At 37.6% G+C, this 20,287-nt stretch overlaps 2 protein-coding genes across 2 annotated transcripts in view; one reads left to right on the top strand and one right to left on the bottom strand.

The window, feature by feature from the left end:
• Nucleotides 1-7,225, top strand: part of mybpc2b (myosin binding protein Cb) — a 21,080-nt gene extending 13,855 nt beyond the window's left edge. Inside the window, exons 16-31 of the mRNA XM_055150410.1 lie at nt 170-276; nt 356-385; nt 471-613; nt 1,642-1,801; nt 2,329-2,433; nt 2,513-2,701; nt 3,594-3,728; nt 3,964-4,131; nt 4,216-4,304; nt 4,837-5,032; nt 5,118-5,257; nt 5,643-5,790; nt 6,380-6,391; nt 6,461-6,597; nt 6,798-6,984; nt 7,093-7,225. Of these exons, the coding sequence (XP_055006385.1) occupies nt 170-276; nt 356-385; nt 471-613; nt 1,642-1,801; nt 2,329-2,433; nt 2,513-2,701; nt 3,594-3,728; nt 3,964-4,131; nt 4,216-4,304; nt 4,837-5,032; nt 5,118-5,257; nt 5,643-5,790; nt 6,380-6,391; nt 6,461-6,597; nt 6,798-6,984; nt 7,093-7,118 (1,972 nt within the window). The 3' untranslated portion in view covers nt 7,119-7,225. The remainder of the gene's footprint in view (nt 1-169; nt 277-355; nt 386-470; nt 614-1,641; nt 1,802-2,328; nt 2,434-2,512; nt 2,702-3,593; nt 3,729-3,963; nt 4,132-4,215; nt 4,305-4,836; nt 5,033-5,117; nt 5,258-5,642; nt 5,791-6,379; nt 6,392-6,460; nt 6,598-6,797; nt 6,985-7,092) is intronic.
• LOC110159737 (testicular acid phosphatase homolog) lies at nt 7,221-20,017 on the bottom strand. The gene is made up of 12 exons (XM_020924347.2): nt 19,877-20,017; nt 18,659-18,769; nt 17,136-17,231; nt 15,792-15,878; nt 12,861-13,016; nt 12,085-12,183; nt 11,024-11,119; nt 9,441-9,573; nt 9,249-9,331; nt 8,042-8,148; nt 7,605-7,786; nt 7,221-7,503 (listed from the first exon to the last, which is right to left on the bottom strand). Exons 2-12 carry the CDS (start codon nt 18,743-18,745, stop codon nt 7,394-7,396), a joined length of 1,236 nt encoding a protein of 411 aa, XP_020780006.1. The 5' UTR covers nt 18,746-18,769; nt 19,877-20,017; the 3' UTR covers nt 7,221-7,393.
• Nucleotides 20,018-20,287: the final 270 nt, after the last annotated feature.

Raw genomic sequence — 20,287 nt, 5'->3', positions numbered from 1 at the left:
AAAGAAGAACGATACATGTTGACAATCTCAGTGTAGAGCCTGTGGTTGCCTGTGTGACTGTTACCCTTGCATTAAAACTGTGCTCCTCTAGTCTACTATAGAACTGAATAAAAGCAAAGACAAACGGAGTAAACAGATTAGTGTGAAACGTCTCCTTTGCTGTTTCCAGATTTCACCGGCTCATTATTGATGATGTGAAGCCAGAGGATGCTGGAGACTACACATTTGTTCCTGATGGATACGCTCTGTCACTTTCTGCCAAACTCAACTTCCTAGGTGAGGCAAGACGGAGTGATTAAAAAAGTGCTGAACGTACCACCTGCTGTCTGCATAACGCTGTCTCTCTCTTAAACAGAAATCAAGATTGACTATGTGCCCAGACAAGGTAAGCACACTTGGACAGAAATCTCACTCCTAAATGAATGTGTGTTTTCTCCACTTGGAAAACTTTGTAAACTTTGAATTTAAAGATCCACCAAAGATCCATCTGGACACAACTGGCAACATGGTCTCTCAGAACACCATCATCGTTGTGGCTGGAAATAAGCTGCGTTTAGACGTGGAGATCACAGGAGAACCCGCACCAACTGTGGTGTGGTCAAAGGGGGACCAGGTAAAAACTGTGGAATTCATACTGCAGTGTAAAATTGTTATTAACAAGGATGGCTCCAGACATTTGTTCTGGGAAGGGGTCTTTAACAGTGGAACATACCTAATTTTGAACACATGTGGTTGCCATTTGAACTTGAACTAGAAGAGATTGGATGTCGTATTAAAAAGACATCAAATCTGGTTGCTAATGGGGTGCTTTAGTTGCCTGACCAACCAGTCCCTTCTACATTCTGTTAGACTCCAAAAAGTGCTGGACCAGACCACAGAACATGAAAAAACTCTCCAGATTTGAGATGATCCAACCATAGCCGCTAATTTGTAGCACATGTCCCTCAGAACAAAAAATATAACTTATTTTGCCTGAAATAAATAATAGGTTTGATTACTTCGATTGTTGATTCTATAAAAATCTGCACTGTTTCTCAGTCCTTTATGTAGATTTTTCTCCTTTTTAATGTGTAAGCAGCCATGTTTGTTGTTGATGTATATGGAGCATGTGTCTCTCTAATTGGTTAAGCCGTCTGTCAATCACACCCTCTGAAATCAAGGAGACAGAATAGCGTGTGGTTCTGGCTGGCCAGGTAAGTGCTTTGAGCCTCTCAGGAGGGGCTGGTGACCCGCAAACCCTCTTGGCGCTGCTCCTGCTTTTAGTAAAATATTTTTCGTGCGCTACCCTCTCTTTTTACACTGTATGAGTTAATGCCTCCTCACCAAAAGAAATTGCCCCTCTGATGAAATATGAGCTAAGTTGAGAAGGTGACTGCTACCGATGCTTCTGGTCAAACTGCCAGTACAGTTACACAAGCAGAATACTGCAGTGGGACATTTTTGACCCAGAGAAGAGGAATGTACAATTTGTAAAGGAGAAAACAAAATACTAACCTACTAGTATTAAAACGACCAAATAACAAAAATCAAATTCATGAACTGAACAACGGTTTATTCTGTTAACTGGTATATTCTACCATTTGGTTCAGCTGCATACATATATATAAAAACACAAAAGATTCTTTATGGTCTCTTTTTCAGGCAATCACCGATGGACAAGGCCGTGTGCGTGTAGAGTCCAGAAAAGATGTGAGCTGCTTCGTCATAGAGGGTGCGGAGAGAGAGGATGAAGGCAACTACACCATCTGTGTCACCAACCCAGCGGGAGAGGACAAGGCTAACCTGTTCATCAAGATTGTTGGCAAGTATCACTAACTTACATTATTTAAGGGTCCATATTATGCTATTTTCTGGTCTATGTTATAATGTTGTTTCCTTATCACAAACATATCTGGAGTTGTGTTTTCACACATGTTTAACCCACAAACCCTGCATATTTAGGCTCTTCTCTCAAACAGAAAACATGCTGTTGCACATTGTGATGTCATATAGTAATACAGGAAATGTTCGACTGTGTTTTTAAACCCTATACACCTTCACTAGAATCATTTGGATGATTTTAACCTTGGAACTGCCAATCTCTACTGAACTAAAGGTAAAAGGTAGCTGTTAACTTCAAAACCACCATTTTGTGACTTCACAAGGTGGAAACAGAGCATTACAAGCTTTTATAGATAGACAGACTGATAATAAAGGATTACTAAAACATGTCTGAATGAAACAAAACACATCTCCAGGTAAGGTTTTGAACATTATAACATGACTTTTGCATAATATAGCACCTTTAAATCATTTGGTAAATATCTCATCATTAATTTGCCACTTTAGATGTGCCTGATCCCCCTGAGAATGTGAAATGTACCGGAGTGGGAGAGGATACTGCTTCAATTGTTTGGGATGTTCCGAAGTTTGATGGAGGAGCGCCAATCAAAGGTAATGGGTTTCGGCTCATCTCTGTCCGTCATTTCCATGTCTTTTTTTCTAATGTAGCACTAATGTTTTAACTGGTCAGGTTATCTAATGGAGAGGAAGAAGAAAGGCTCCTCCAGATGGACTAAACTCAACTTTGACGTGTATGAATCCACCACATACGAGGCTAAGAGGATGATCGAGGGCATTCTGTATGAGATGAGGGTGTTTGCTGTGAACAGTATTGGCCTGTCTCCACCCAGTCTCACCTCTAAGCCCTTCATGCCCATCGGTAAGTACCTTTTAAAACTACATGCAACATTTTGTCATAAAATAATAGATTTCCTTCCTATTGCACTTCTATTTCTACACTACAAAAAGGAATATCTGCACGAGTAAAAATGACTTGAAATCAAAATATTAATCTTGACTAGTCAAAGTCACAACCCCAAAGGCGTGATTATTGTCAGTAGAGAAAAGCTTAGAACATTAATCTATATATATATATATATATATATATATATATATATATAATATATATTCTGAGGTTTTAGTTAGGGAGGTTTTAGTTAGGGATGCACCAAACTGATGCTGGTATCGGATATCTGCGCCAATACTGAAAAATGTGCTTGATATCAGCTTCCAAATATCGATTTAGCCAATACCCTGGTTGAACACATAAGTTGATTAATTAAGATATTTACTGTTCATAATTGGCCCAGAAAGCCTCTTAATGTTTACATGTATATTTAGTTATATTTTATTTAGTTCTTCTGTGGTTACTTCAGAGAAATAAAAGCTTCATAGCACATTTGGATCAGTTTTGACTTTTTTAGTTTTTTTAAAGGAAATGCTGTTTTCAGTCTCAATACTTGGTATCAGAAAAGATCGGGTATCAGCAGCAAATACTTAAAGTCATGGTATCAAATTGGTATCGGAACTGAAAACGCTGTATAGCTGTATGTAGTTTCAATGTTAAATTTTTTTTGTGAAGCCAGAAAATAGCAATAGCTTATTAAATCAACTAAATAATACAGATAATTTTGCTTGAAGCCAAAAAAGAGTACTGAAACAAATCCAAAAATCTAGACCAAATGATTTAACAAATCAAAAACTAATCTAAAATCCAAATCTTCTGTATCATTTGGAGTGCATGTAAAAGTGATTTGTGTTTTCCCCTACAGCCCCCACCAGCGAGCCCACCCGCCTCACCGTGCACGATGTGACGGACACCACATGCAGTCTCAAGTGGCTCGCTCCTGAGAAGATTGGAGCTGGAGGCCTGGATGGCTATGTTATTGAGTACTGCAAAGATGGAGGTAATTATTAAACATTACAGCTTCTCTTACATTCATGATACAGTGTACCCAAAATAGTTCAGCTTTAAATACATGGCACCAATGCTAATACTCATCCAAACGCTATTACTCATATCAATACTAATGCATAATAAATAGGTTTAGTGAAATATTAAACACTTGTAATATTATAAAAAGATGAAAGATCAAATAGCTACTTGCCATTAATTCTTGCATTATTTATCTTTCATTTCAGATACTGAGTGGGTGGTGGCAAACCAGGAACTTTGTGAAAGGCAAGGATATGTGGTGCGCGGTCTCCCAGTGGGTGAGAAAATCAACTTCAGGGTGGTGGCCGTAAACATTGCTGGCAGAAGTCCCCCTGCAGTCTTGTCTCAGCCTGTCACCATCCGCGAGATCATGGGTCAGACAAACCATCTTTAGAACAATATCATACAAAATATACTGTTTTTGTTCGTGCTAACTGTTGAGTTTTTTTATTGCTTAGAACACCCGAAGATCCGTCTTCCGCGTGAACTGAGAACAAAGTACATCAGGAAAGTAGGAGATAAAATCAACTTGGTCATCCCTTTCCAGGTAAAAAAAATGCTTTGATTGCTGAGCTGCTAAACTGGGCTGTTCCTAGAGGACTAAAGGGAAGAGTGAGGGGGAAGGAGGGGTGGGGTCTGGACGTGTGAGGAACAGTGTGATTGGTCTAACAGGTATTTGCAACTGTAACTAACTGTAATCAGGGCAGTCTTACGTGATGTCACCGAGCACTTAAAATTGCAGTGGCCACTGGAGTCAGGACACAAGGTTTTTTTACTTTTGACCATAAAGCTACAAATAAAATTTTTTATCTAAAATTGGCCAAACAAAACAAAACACAACAGAGAATGCTATTAAAACACCATATACACAGTTAGTAACAAAATTAATTTAGTGTTTAGTTCCACTTGAATGAAAATGGATATAATTCAATATCTCCTAAAATAAACATTTATGATAACTTTTATCAACATATAATACATGTGTGACAACAGTTATTCATGGTATTCATAAGATGTACTCTGATTTTAAATATTTGACATAGATTATTAACATAAGTATAATGGGTTTTTTTTTTCAGGGTAAGCCACGCCCGGTCGCCACCTGGTACAAGGATGGTCAGCCCGTTGACCCCAAGACGGTCAATGTCCGTAATTCCAACGTGGACACCATCTTGTTCATCCGTGCCGCAGAGAGAGAACACTCCGGCACATACGAGCTGGTGCTGCAGATTGAGAACCTGGAGGACAGGGCCACCATCAACATTCGGGTAGTGGGTAAGCTGGTCAAGGCTGTATTTTATTATAGAGAGCATTAGTGGAGCGGCAGTAACTTAGTGCTGATGTGGATCTACTCATCCAGAGAAGCCTGGACCTCCTCGTAATGTGAGGGTGACAGATGTGTGGGGCTTCAATGCTGCTCTGGAGTGGGACCCTCCTACGGACGATGGCAACTGTGACATCAGTGGCTACACCATCCAGAAAGCAGACCAGAAAACCAAGGTATGAATATGGATTTTCTCATATCAGTAAAAAAGCACAATATATAATGTATTATCTGATTATATGATTATAATTTCCCCAAAAATGAATACAATTTAAATAGTTGCCTTGGAGACTCCTGAGGTTCAGCATAATTGCTTGTTTCCCTGCAGATTTATTTGAATGTTAACTTTTTTTAGACTTTATTTGCAATTGTAATAAAAGCACTTGTTTTATTTCTTTTATGCAAATGTAAGCTGTAAACTTTTAAACAAGAAGAGCAGTATATTTACTGCTAAGTTGTAGCTTACAACTAGTAATATCTTGTTGTTTTTCTGCATTTATCACATTGTATAATATTATTTTATTTGTCAGTATCATAAAAGCCTAATCTTTGTTTTGGTAGGAGTGGTTCACTGTTTACGAGCACAACAGGAGGCCAAACTGCACTGCCTCAGACCTGATCATGGGAAACACGTATCAGTTCCGAGTGTTCAGTGAGAACCTGTGCGGCCTGAGCGAGGAGGCACGCGTCAGCAAGAACAGCTGTCATCGCCAAGACAGGTGCCATGAACACACACACACATGTTTGGGCTTCTCCCAGTCTGTGACAATGGAGCTGCAGGCAGTTATAATGTACACTAGGGCTGCATAATGGAAGTGACTGACTAACACCACTTTGTGTATTGGTTTTACATTTAAAATGTGTTGATGTGTATACCAAAACTACAATTTTAAAATATTGGTAATCATTAGTATTTTAGTATAGGAGTAATTATTTACTACTACTTATTTATTATTTATCTACTGTTAATATCAGTTCTGCCAGATGGAAAACAGAAGTAATTTTGCTATATTAAAGTGATAGTGTGAAACTTTCTATGAAAATAAAAAATTAAGACCATACTTCGGAACATTCTCCATAGGCACATTTTATGCCATACTGTGCAATTTTATAGCCAAAAGAACAACATTTCTATGGAAACAAGCAGGAGGAGGCCCTGCCAGATAACGGTCAGGTTTGTGAAAATGTTTGTAAGAGCCATGTTTTTTACAGTTTCAGTGCAATAAAGACATCCACAATGAAAGAACAAACCTTTATTTAATTTTTGGCAAGTTACATACTATGGCTTTAACATATAGTCCTTGAATTTGGTGATAGCATTTGCTGCTGAATGAATTTTGTATGTTAAAGTTGAAAGAAATAATCTGTGTTTTATGCAGGCCTTCAGTTGAAGTCTGCCTCCTACAAGGAGAAGGACATGTCCTGCATGCCCAAGTTCACAACGCCCCTGGTGGACAGATGCGTGGTGGCCGGGTATAGCACTGCCATCAGCTGTGCCGTCAGAGCCTTCCCCAAGGTAAGGCATGGTCAAAGTGGGTGAAAATGAGAATGCTCGTGTTGTTCAGATGAATATTACTGAGACAGATGTGGGCAGACATTTCTCTAATCACAGTGGCTCTTTGTAAAGGTCAAAGGCAGCCGCATAAAACACAGAAATACTCTCATGCAAATGAACTGTAAGACTTCATTTCATGTTTGTCTCTGATTTACTTTTAGCCTAAAATTATCTGGATGAAAAACAAAATGATTATTGGTGAGGACCCCAAATACCTGATGCAGAATAACCAGGGTGTGCTGACCCTCAAAATCCGCAAGCCGAGCACTTTCGATGGAGGAATGTACTCGTGTAGAGCTATCAACGAGCTGGGCCAGGACGAGGTGGAGTGTAAATTGGATGTCAAAAGTGAGAACTGTTTTACAAATTTTTTACAAATATAGTATTCATAGAGCAATTTCAATGGTTCAGTTATTTTTATTGTCTTAAAATGTTTTCTTAATTGTGTTTTCACAGTTTTCACAGAGGCACCCAAGGAGTGAAAAGGGAACTGCAGATCAGCAAAATCATGAACCAACTAGACAGCAGCAAATATTGCAATAGGGTATACAATATCCATCTTACCAAATAAAATACTGTAAAGCTACCATCAATATTCTTTTTATTTTTAATCACTTAAGTGTTAATGCACACACAATGTTATTAAAATGACCAGAAACAATCAATTAGCATCACAACAAAACAAGGCAACTTCGAATATTATGCAAATGAAAATAACATAAACATATATATGCCACAAGTTTGATTTAGTTCCACATCACACCTCTCTGGAATAGTGAGCCCTTCTTTTGTGCATTATTACTCCTATGCTGAACAAGAGCGCCACCGCCAGGATACCCACTGCCACTGCGAGAGTTGTAACAACACCTGTGGGACACAAGGATAACATCAGCTTATCTAAACAATTGCCATATTGTGAATAACTTCTCGTGGTGATACCCTGAAATTAAACAATGACATCTACAGACCTGTACTTGACCATCTGATCGCAAATCCGCACTCCGCCTCCCAGTTGTCCACTAACACGTCCCTCACCAGATCGGTAAACAGCGTCAGAGGGCAAGGGTTGAGTCCATTACAGCCTGGGACAGGATTGGGGTAGGGCGGGTGTGAGGACTCATTGCGGTAATACAGCTCCAACGAATAAGATCTGGGGAATTATTATTAGCAGGGTCAACACAATGAGATGACACACATTTATGCTAAGCGCTGTGTAAATAGCTTTGTATCGTGTGCTAATTTGGTCATCACGGTCCTGGATCACTGCCAGTGTAATGAAAAGAAGAAAAAAAACAAACAAAACTGGTGCTGCAGAGGTGTTGAATGCAATGTGTTAAAATGAGTTTCCTTTTTTTGCATTGTCTGACCTAGATTCAAAGGGAAAGAGCTGGAGAGCAGTCATTACCCATCGTACTCCTGGTAGAATTCAAAGAGTTGACAGGCGGCGTAAGGAGGCAGCAGGCCGTTGTAGACGTCCAGAGCCGCCTGGAGGGTGATGAGTGTAGAGTCGTGCTGGCGAAGGGAAAGAACAACACACAAGTCACATGCAGCTAAGCACATTCACACAGTACATATTAGAGCACAGTACATACAGAGTAGGAGATGTATGTGGATTGCGTGTGATGAAAATAATGCAAAAAGAGAGGCAAAAATCCTGTTAAAGATTGTTTTTGTTTTTTTTTAAATTACCAGAATAGGGTTTTTGGATAATTATTTTTAGTTTGCATTTTCTGTTGTTTTATTTTAAACATGCCTTATGCTGCTTGTCTCTTTGGACATGTTCATTGATTTCATTAGACACATTCTATAAGTTTACATAGCTTCCTAGGGTGTCCATGTTTTTTACAGTGTCACACATATGTATACTAATACGTTAAATGTACAGTGTACAGTTGCATAAATGTGTGTATGCGTGTAACATTGTGAAATATAAATGTATTTGAAAAATTGCTTTAAATTACCTGGAATGTGCAGCATGGCATCAAATATGCAATCTGACAGATACATTTATTGCCATACTGTAGAATATTCTAAGCACATACATTATCATCTCCACTAAGACAAGCAGACAGGGCACCCTTCAGCACAAACGTGGCAAAGAGCTCCTTTAACCACATTTCACTGCTAAATATTTATAATCGTTATAGAATTTGTATGGGATAATACAAATTTACAATTCCTTTGACGCTTTCATGTCAGAAAATGGGGAGATGTGTCAGGAAATGATGGTGGACAGAGCTGTAAAAGACTGCAGTTGTCATCTGAGTCAGGACAGGTAAGCTCCATCTAATTATACAATTATACTTTTTCTGTCCCAAACCACTGCTAGTTTCCAGGCCTGCTTATGGGCCTCCTTTTATCGAACTCCTACAACTAAACCACACTGCTAAATGATGTATTGCACCTATGGCTTTGGTAAACACAGGTGTAAATGGGTTTATACACCAACTTTAATAGTGTCTGACCTACAAAATAAAACAATGACAGTAAAACATACATTGCCAGGGTATATAAGGGTAATTGTAAGAATCTCATTTGTATCCCTGTAAAATCTCTACATATGCTATAAGTAAACAGCTGGGTGCAAATTGCCACCGCTACAGTAAACTTACAGCTGAGTACATAATGAACTTGAGCGTGCTTCCTTGCTCCACGGCTTTGGAGAAATTTCTCAGGATGGCATTTAACAAGACTCCTGGTAAACAAGCACAGTACAACACACATTTAATTGCACAGCTAATGGCGCGCTAATAAACCACTGTCCAAACATGGGAAACGTGCTCATATGCAGTATACAGGCCCACCTCCCGACAGACGCGCCTTCTCTTTCCTCTTGTGACTCAGGATGCTGTACATGACCTCAAACGAAGCGATCTTTTTCAGGGTGTCCAGGACATCCCGGGTCACCCAGCGAGGAAGGGTCAAATTATGGATCCTCTGCAATGGATTAAGAAGTGAATTACTGCATCAGACAGCATGAAGGCCAACAAAGGGGGTTGTATTGCATTTCGTCTATTTATAGTTCTTGTATAACAGATGGTCATTTGTTGTTGTGTAATATAGGCTACAGTTGACTTCTTGGGTAACATGTGTAGGGTACAGATGCAGATGTTTGTTGTATTCGTTGAAAGAAAAGAAAAAGAACTAAAAAAGCTGCACTAAACAGGACTGTCACGTTAACACATTCTGAAGCACGATATATTGCTACAGAGATATACTGATAAATGATAATATTGGACTACTTTATGCTCTGACACAAAAAAAACACGATTATCCCAGTAAATAAATACTTAAATATTAAAAGGAACATTGATTAACAAATAAATAGCATAATTTGAAGCAGTACTTAGCCATAGTAGTTATTTTTTTCAACCCTCATCTGCTCGAATCTTTTCCTGTTACTTCAAAAATAACAAAATTTCTCAGTATTACAAAGAAAAAGTCATATTTTCCTGGGACCCAGACCATTCATTTGTGTCCTTTATATTGGACATTAATTTAACCAGTCTATCTTTTAAGTGTTTTGAGACAGACTCTTAATCGGGGGACTAGATTCCTCTGCGTAAATAAGGTTAGGGGATTATAGGGTACTATCATGCCCAGGATAAATAATAACTCAGCTGGAGTTAGTTTTTGGCTGCACTATGATAAAAAAAAAAAAAAAAAGAAAGAAAGAAAAAAAAAAGAAAGAAAAAAAATTTAAAGGGAGTCTAGAAACTTTTTGAGGTGACTGTAGAAGCTTGTCCGAGATGTTGCTCATCAATAAAGTTGTTTTTGTTAGGTTGTTAACTTCGCATAGATTTAACAGCAAAATGTCCCCGGCATCCATTACAGAGGGCATGTTATAAAATTATAAATAAAAATAAAATTAACACCATCTAAATGCTAAGGTGTTCATTTACCTCCAAATAGATAGAATATCACAAAAAAATAATGCAATACATTTTTTTCTTCGGGTCCCAGGAGGATATATTGAATGAAGTCGATATTGTAATTATCACGACAGACCTAACTATGTAACTTTTCAAGATGAGGGTATGCTACCTGCTTGTCTCCACTTTGCCTGTAATACTTCACTGTTTAAAGTTAATTGAACCTATTGTTAAGGTGGTGATGCAACTGGGCCACAATAGATATGTTTAAAGTCATACCGTGGAACATAGTCAAAACATTTACATATCCATGGAGACAAGCAGGTGGCGGACACTCCAAGTATACATTTGCCTTCTTCCTAATTTTAACATGGTTTATTTTACAGATTTGGCTATTTTTCCTGAACAATAAGACAAAACTCAACTATTGCGAGATAGTGCTATAGGGACTATAGTCAATTCCACACCAGTGTAATAAGTAGTAAATATTAGTAAGTTTGCTGAATATACTTTACCTGACAGTTGAGTGTGTCATATACTCTCCATATTTTCTTGCCCACTAGTTTGGACACAGGATACCCGGTGTGATTGGACAGCCTCTCCACAAAATACTGCAAGGTAAGAACACCAAATGAACAGTCATACAGTCATGTCATGTACTAGTACTAAACGACTAGTACGTGACATGTAACCCCATTGAGAGAAAAATGTCTCATTGTCAACTCTTGCATGGGAATATCAGGTAGCCAGCAGAGGGTGTTAAAATTCAACACAGGAACTCCAACCTTTCGCACTGTAACAGGCCGCATATGGGACCAAGTTTAATTAAAAGCTTTTTTCTGCTGTAATTCTTAATCTTATTCTATCCGACCGTTAATTAGTGTGTGTGAGAAGTAGCACAGTAGATTTTTTCCAAGGCACCAGGAGTTACCGTGACTGAGAAAAATGCTAGGACACCGTGTCTGACATAAAGCACACATCCAGTGGAGGTGCTGGTTATATCACCGCCATCAGCTATGAACTACAGTATGTAATGAAGATTTCTTTTTCTCAGCATTAGTTCATTTAAAGTGCTCATAATACTCTATTTTCTGTTCTATGTTATAATGTTTTTCCTCATCACATACATCACAACACACTTGGAGTTGTGTTTAGTTTCATTCACGCATGTTTAACACACAAATTCTGCATATTTAGGCTGAGTTCTTCTCCCAAAGAGAAAACACTCTGTTCCACCTTATGATGTCATGTGCTAATACAGGATGTGCTCCACTGTGTTTTTAAACTCCATACTCCACCTTCATTAGAATCATTTCTACTGAACAAAAAGTAAAATGTAGTTGTTAAAGGATTACTCAAACATGTGTGAATAAAACAAAACAATTCCAGGTCTGAGGTAACAGCATTATAACATGACTTAAAACCCAGTCAGTTCTGTGTAATACAAGACCTTTAATTTAGTTGGCTTGGAATCACCCTGAAGAGTTAATTTGACATATTGTTACAGGGGACCTGACATCACAGCAGTGTTAAAGCAGGAGTATTTTTGGAGCTGATGCATGATGGAGTGTTGTACCTGGTGAGCCCTGAGGAACCTCTGGTAAGGCACGCTCTCAAAAGTTTCTGTCATCAAAGAACGAAAACGTGGACAGTCTTTGCCAGGGGATTTTAACAGCTAAAACGCAAGACAATACAAAATATTTTTAATAAGAATGCATTCATTATTAAGAAATGTATATTTATCCTAAGAAGGAATGCACCGATTCAGCTTTTTCAGTTCGGATACTGATTTCGATAGTATGGCTTTAAATATCTGCTGATACCAAATATCAACTGATACCTGTGCAGAGACTGAAAACAACATTTATTTCCTTTAAACCAAAAATAAAATAATATAAACTGATACAAATGTACTGCATTGTGAAGTTGTTATTTATCCCTAATGAAACTACAGAACAGCTTTGTATAAACATTATTAGATTTTCTGGGCAGACTACAACCAAAATATTAGCTGAATCGATATTTAAAAGCAGATATCCAATTCAGCAAATTTTTCTGTATCACTGCCGATATCTGATACTGGTATCCGACTGCTGCATCCCTAATCCTGACAATTGAAATGTTTAATCATTTGTCATTGTGTGCAAAATGGCGTCGTGCTTCGGCTATATCCCACTTCAGACATGTCAGTGAGCAATGGCAATAAGTGTAGAATTAAATATATTTTTATGTGCAGCTCGTTTGACATACCAGCTGGCATGTAATGAGAAAATGATGTAGTCCCTCTCTCATGTTGAGGGAGCCTGTGTTTAAACTCACACTGAAGGTAATGTGCATGTATTGTATGCTGACCTTGTCCTGGGCGCGGGGGACAGTGTGCACTGGGATGGGTCTCCACAGTAACTGGGGCGTGATGGGAGGAGGGCGTCTGCTCGGAGGAAACATCCCAGCCAGACAAGACTGAGCGCTCATCAGGGTGCGCTCATAATCAGTGCTTCTTACATAGATCTGGAAATGAATTTATCCCAAGGAAATTGAGTCAGTATCTTGAATAATTATAATGTCTTACATTTGTATTGTGCTGGGATGGAAAACTATATCCACATCATAGACTGTACATACAAATGGACATAGCTAACCCACTAGCCACCATGTTTAAAATAGGATGTGAGCATGGGCGTGTTTTCGGCTCCATCAATTCTGTTTCCAGTTCACCCCTCTGTCTGTAACTGCCGCTGTCAGGCTCCTGATTTTGGTCTTAAAATGTTCATATTGACCAACATTACATGATCCTAGAGTTTTTATTTCACGTTTATGTTCATAAATCCGTAATTTCCTATTACTAATTTGGAACATGGCTCCAAATTTGCTAGCTGCGATGGGCTTCATTTGATTGGAGCTGAACTGTAAGGGTGACGTCACACTCCCTTAGTCCACTTTTTTATATGATCCATGTAGACACTTCCTCCACACAACACAAATAAATCTACATACAAATAAAATACAATAGAGAGTAACTTACTTGTAATGTGCGCTTTTTTAGTTGTCCTATGATGTAATTCATGAGTATTTGTTACTTCAATTCTATAGTAACCAAACCCATTCCATCTTATTTATATTTACAGAATGTTTGTACATAGCGAAACCACATCACAACACAACACACTTATGTCTTCACAATGCGTACTGCTTATTCTCTAGTGGCACATTGAGTTTGTTTTCATAAGAAGAAAGCCAGAAGCGGTACATTTGCATAACATGGCTCATATGGTTGTGGAATATAGATGCAGAAGAGCAGTTATTACTATGAACATGTCTATTGCAGGTATTCCCTTAACATGATGCGCAGTCTGTGAAGGTTTTGATGGTTCCTGACACTTGTGACTTGCTTCATTTATTCCTGTCTGTCGGCCGTGTCAGCTCTGAGCACACGCTAAATCACACTGATAAGGTTGGATGTTCTTGTGATGCGAAGAATGCGTCTCTTTTAGTCCCCTAGCTTTGTCAGATTTAAATAGACCAGTGCTAGTGTGAGGGGGGAGGTACTAGAGTTGAGTGAGACCTTTCTGATAAATTGGCATTGACAGGTACTGAAAAGAGTCGTGTAGGAGGAGATGGCCAGGAAGTGTTTGCCTTTTATGGTACAATAAAAGAAAGACAGTTTTTTTTTTCTAATTTATTCTTATGTAATCTACTGAGGCTATAGTGTTAGTCACCTAATATGGAGAGAAGAAAGTTAAATTTTTTACACTTTTATTCACTACTGCTTGTCCTAAGTAATAGTACTGTCATTTTGAAAACTGAAAATTACTTAATGTGTAATTTTTACCTTAGCAATCATTCTACAAACATCACTTGATTTGTGTTGTTGTTGTTTTTGCTTGTGGACCCCATATTATCTCAATATGGAAATTAGTTTTAAATTATGATGCTTTTTAATCTATTTTTAAATGATAACAGATGGCCTATATTTTATTGAAATTAATTAAAATATGGGAATGAAGTACTATAAATATGATTACTGCCTATAGAATTTATTAGAGCCATTTTCGTTTTGCAGTGGTGGTTCTGAGTTGTTTGCAAGATTAGGGAGTTGGGTGTGAATGTTGAGTTTTTTACTATTGTTCATTTTCGTTTAGTATCGGATATATATATATATATATATATATATATATATATATATATATATATATATATATATATATTATATATTATATATATATTATATATTTTTTTTTTTTTTTTTACAACACTACCATGCCACCAATTCAGCTCCCCACAATTAAGACAGAGATAGAACAAATAGAGAGGAATACAATGACATAATCTTTGACCATGAAAACAGAAGGCTTGCATGACTTTAAGCTCTCTGTATGGTAATTAAAGCACACTGGCAAATGGAGTAGGCTGAGGAGACGAATTGAGCTGTATCTTGGCTTAATGGGAGTGGATGGCCCCTGGTGTTGAAGATGTAACATGCATGAAGCCAGAGCCAGGGGCCACTTTACTGCACATGTTCAAACATCGCAGAGCAGTTTGGTCATATCAGCTCCATGACTCAGCTCATTAATACAGTGTACAGGCATTACAGGCGTAGACACGGCCTCGCCACATGTGAAACTCGAGAGAGATGGGAGCTCCAGCACAGACAGCAGGTTCACATGGGAGGTTTGGACATGAGGAGGAGCCAGCTGGATGCTAAGTGAGATGTTAGGGGAAGGTCAGGAGTAGAGATGAGCAGTAATGGAGCAACAAAGTAAACAAAGTAAAAGTACAGTATCTATATACTTTTACATTTTTCTACATTTTTTTCATGGTTTGACACCTCCTGAAAGTTTGCAGATTTTTTTTGTTTTTAAGATAAAATTAAGAAACTGGTTTAAGTGACCAAAAATACATCCTTTATCCAGACTACTACTGTTATGAAAATATTTGTGTAATATATGTACTTTTGATAATCCATCACTTTTAATGGTAGATTTTTTTTCTCTTGTATCTGTATTTCTGCAACCACTGGGTGAGAGATAAAATAAAAGGTCTCGGTAGTTGTTTTGGAAATGTGAGATACTGAATATACTGTCTGCAAAAATCTGAAAATGTTGAAAAAAATCTGCAACAGAGCAGATAAAGAAAAAAAACCTAGCAATATGAAGTAAGATTTCTAAACTTTTCACCACACATTTAAGCACATTTATGATTGATTGGCATAATAACTTTTTGTCACCATAAAAATCATATCTTTTTTTGTCCAAAGGAAACCCAATAACGTCACATGTACTGTACCTCTTTGTTATTGTAGTCATCACTCAGAAAATCGGCATATCTCCTGCGTAAAAACATGCCCAGCTCAAACTGCTGCTTCATGCCCAGCTGAAAGGAAAAGTACTGATGTTACATTTTGTTTTTGTTACATTTCACCTTGTCAATAGGATCTGGAAAGTTTAAGGTCAGCTCTATCATATTTACATAAAATAACAGCCTGGGGCTCCTGGACTGGGGCCTCCTAGTGCCAAAACTAATGTGTTTCTTCAGTGTAATGTGGTTAATTGCCCGAGAGCTGGATAAGGCCACAGTGGGGTAGTTTTAATTAAAATTATGAAAAAGGCTTCTTCTCACCTGCACTACACAAGTCTATTTTAACTTCAGCAAACCCAGATCTGCTCAATTCAAATCTAATATTTGAAGAACACTGATGTTTATAATAGTGTGCATTTTTTACTCTATATCAAAAATGAACATTAAAATACAATAAATGTACTTGCAGCTGGACCTGGCATGCTATTTGCTGTTATATATAGAAACATCAGGGCACCATGGAGTTACCAGGTGAATGAATTATGAAAGACTTATAAATTTCATAACATCGCCTAATTGTGTCCCCAGATATGAAGTAGATATGTTCAAATCCAATATAGCTCTTACCGATTGCATTAACTCCTTCAATTGCTATACCACTACTTCAAACCACAAAATTACAACTTGCTCACAGTAAAGAATACATTTGAGATGGCAGTTATCTTAAAATTTCAGTTTGTTTTCTCTCAGATACTACCTGGCTTTAGTAATAGTATCTGGCAACGCTTACAAAAATCTTCATATATGAAGATTCAGATAACAGGCAAATATCATTTATGCAATCTATATCTTTATGTTTATGAAAAATAGTGCTGCTTCAATTTGCCTAGGTCCAGCAAAACAGCTGACATCATTATATTTACATTCACACTCGTTTTTCACTCAAATTTGGCAATTTTTCCTGTCTACAGCTCCAAAATTCTGAATGTTCTGTTCCACCTTGTGTTGTTATGAAGTGGTAGTTTTCAAGTTAACAGCTACCTTTTACCTTTTGTTCAATAGAGACTGGCAGCTCCAGGGCTGAACTCATCCTAATGCTTCTAGTGAAGATGTATGGAGTTTTAAAACACAGTGGAGCACTTAGTGTATTTATTACTGCATTATTACCGCAAGTTGAACAGAGAGTTTTCCGTTTGAGAGAAGAACTCAGCCCAAATATGTAGGATTTGTGTGTTAAACATGTGAATGAAATAAAACACAAATCCATGATTGTTTCTGATTATTATAGATCAGAAATAGCATAATATGGGCCCTTTAAGAGTGGAACATTACCTCAGTGAGCTGTCCGAAGCCCTGGGCCCACACCTCCTCTCCATGTGGGTCCCTGGGATAGGACTCTATGGGCGAGCGATCCCCGTGTCGAAACACCTTGAAATTCAAAACACATGAAACACATCAAATGGTTTCAGATGACAGTGTGCTTTGTCAGCCATTTTCTCTGTGGGTTCACTGTAACCACTCTGCCACACGGAGAGCTGCGATTTGGACAGTTGTGTTGACCTGAGGAGGAGTGCAGTCATCCACATTATGTCATATGTTTTTTATTATTATTACACTGCATCACCTGGTTAAACAGGATTATGAACGCCACAGCTGGGTGCATAAGCAGACCACAAGTGCAAGTCAGCAAAGTCAAGATTAGGCTTTAGGCATGTTTACTGACTGTTGTTGGGCTATTAGCAAGTAGCTAAAAATATAACTTTGTAAATGTTTGTTATTGAGAAATGTGCTGCGTGAATGAGTGAATGATAAGAGGCTTTCAAAGGCTTTCAAAAAGAGTAGTAGTAGTAGTAGTGGTAGTAGTAGTCAGTAAATATGGTTAGTTATATTAGTTACTAAGCCTGAATCATTCTTAAAATGACCTACATTTTGCAAAATTGACTCCTATGAACTTTGAGCCATGTTATAACGCTGTTACCTCATTAAAAATATACCTGCTGTTTTTTTTAATTTCATCCATTTGTTTTATTGTGCTTTTGTTTCATGTCTTTCTACATCTCCCAGGCTCAAAATGTTCCGTTCCACCTTGTAATGTCATGAAGCAGTAGTTTTCAAAATAACAGTTACCATCTACATTTTGCACAGTAGAGATTGGCTATTCCAGTTCTGAATTTCTGCACATGATTCTAGTGAAGGTATATGTGGTGTAAAAACACAGTGTAGCACTTCCTGTATTATCACATGACATCACATGTTTTCTGTTTGAGAGAAGAACTCAGCCCAAATATGCAGGGTGTATTTGTGTGTTAAACATGTGTAAATGAAACAAAACACTACTCCAGGTATGTTTGCGATGAGGAAACAACATTATAACATGAAAAAGGGTAATATGGGCCCTGTAATAAACAATTTGTTCATTATGAATTAAGGCTTTATTAAGTCTAATTACAGTGTAGTTATAACGTGGTACTATATTGTTATTGTTTTAGCTGATAAGATGGCTGAGAAATCATTATATGACAAAAGTATAGCTAATATGTCCCATCATATAGTCTTCCAATTGTCAGCTGTATACGATAGCGCTGAACTGGCAGTGTGGAAGACAAAATATGCAAAGAGGTTTATAAATAAAGCCATAATGTGTGGAGCAGAGATATCCCCAACACTGGTGACATAAAAATACTTTATCACCTTATAACAGGCTGGATATTATAACGCACACTGAAAAACACAGTGTAATCGCCAAAGACAGGCAGTAATATGGCTCTTGTGATGGAGTAAGTAGTATTTAACATAAGTACTGTCAGTGCACATGATGTAACCCAGTAGTGTACGTGTTAAGAAGGGGTACTTACTGCTACCACAAACTTGAGTACGCGGCACTGGGACACAGAGAAGAAGAGGCATAGGAGGGACAGGAGCAGAGACTGGTGCAACTTCATGGTTTGGGGCTTCACAGTTAACTCCTGATGTATGACAAAATTATGTCAGTGAATATGAAAAGAGATGATGGAAGTGTGTAAAGCAAATTATTACATTAAAGAACTATTCAAATCAAGAGCCAAATGGTCCGACCTAGTGGTTCTCAAAAGAGAACTCCGAAAGAGGTTTGTTTAAAGCAAACTGAATTAAGTAATGACTTAAAGCAATAGTATGTAACTTTTTAGCATTTTTAGTGTGGCATAAAACTTGCTTATTTTCGTGGGGAATTTGCCAAAGTGATTTTATTGTGATTTTTCTTTTCATGACATGCCACCTCTAGAAAATGACATCTCTTTTTACCTTACCTAAAATCACACTGATGATTAAATGAATTAAATAAATCACCAAACTGAAAAGAAATTAACTTGAATTAAAAGAAAAAAAATCTGAATTTAAAGTAAGTCTAGAGAAAGTTTTCCGTGTGTGTTTAAGCGTCCCATATTGACATTAAATATGTATGCTGTCATTAAATGGTGGAACAGTTGTGTATCATCTCTTATTCATACCAGTCCATTACTAACATGTTCCTCATTATTCACACAAACACAGTCTCTGTCCTACATTGGACTCATTATGATCAGGGCATTCTATGTGAACTTCAGAGTCTTAGATCAGCTAAAACACTGTTAGCTCTTTAAATATTAAAATTGAAGATATAATTATTGGTACATGTTGTGTCAGTGAGACAATATGGGACACTTTTTTTTACAAAAGCAAATTGTTTACAGTGAAATATTGTATATTTAAAGCTGCTTAAAACTTTTTCTGTTGGACTATTTCTTTCCATGGAGATATTATTTCATTGTGTGAAAATTTCTATCTAAACATATATAGTAAAAAATACACACAAATTAAATAAATGCCAGATAGGTAAGTGGCATTGCTGTGTAACAATTTTAGGCAATGCAATAACATTTCCGGGGAGATAAGCAGGTGGCCTAACCTCCATCCGAAAAGTTACATAGTGCACCTTTAACTGTATTAAAATGACAGGCAGTTTAGACACATTCTTTTTGACTATTGTTAAACGAGAGATAGAAATTCCTATTCTGAGCCTAAAATCCAGTAGTTCTGATCAAATTCTCACTCACCTCATTGTGGCTTGTCTGCTCTCTTCACTCCAGACATCCTAAATTGAGAGTCGTGCCCATAGGGCACTATAAGGGCCTGTTCAGTCGGAGGCAGTGCTTTATAATGTACCTCCTACACGCCCTGGTCAGTCTGTGTGCTCTTCTCTCTCAGGTTTCCCCTGCTCTGTGCACCAGGCCAGTCTCTGTGTCAAAACACTGCTATTCATAGATAAAGGAAGGTCTAGTACAAAACAGGTGTCGAAATGAGAAGTAAGTATTCTCAGTTTTACAAAAATAATGTTTTTGATAGAATTTACAAATCAGCTGCTTTTATGTTTCCTAATCAACACATTAAACACTCACAGATAATGTATAAGTAATTGATTAGTATTTTTTTTTTATTCTCAGTTTCTTAGAAAGTAATAATGAGAA

The sequence above is a fragment of the Boleophthalmus pectinirostris genome, unplaced genomic scaffold, assembly GCF_026225935.1.
Source record: "Boleophthalmus pectinirostris isolate CB_2022bp ecotype Guang Dong unplaced genomic scaffold, ASM2622593v1 HiC_scaffold_14, whole genome shotgun sequence".
In the NCBI taxonomy this organism is placed as follows: Eukaryota; Metazoa; Chordata; class Actinopteri; order Gobiiformes; family Gobiidae; genus Boleophthalmus; species Boleophthalmus pectinirostris.
Note: the sequence above shows the minus strand (reverse complement) of the source record. Positions and strands in the feature narration are given on the sequence as shown.

Coding starts and splice junctions, on each gene's coding strand:
- LOC110159737 (XM_020924347.2), bottom strand. CDS start 18,745: ATGAAGTTGCACCAGTCTCTGCTCCTGTCCCTCCTATGCCTCTTCTTC. Junction 11,120..12,084: donor GGTTCCTCAGGGCTCACCAG/GTACAACACTCC, acceptor CTTACCTTGCAG/TATTTTGTGGAGAGGCTGTC. Junction 9,574..11,023: donor ATGACACACTCAACTGTCAG/GTAAAGTATATT, acceptor AATCCATTGCAG/AGGATCCATAATTTGACCCT.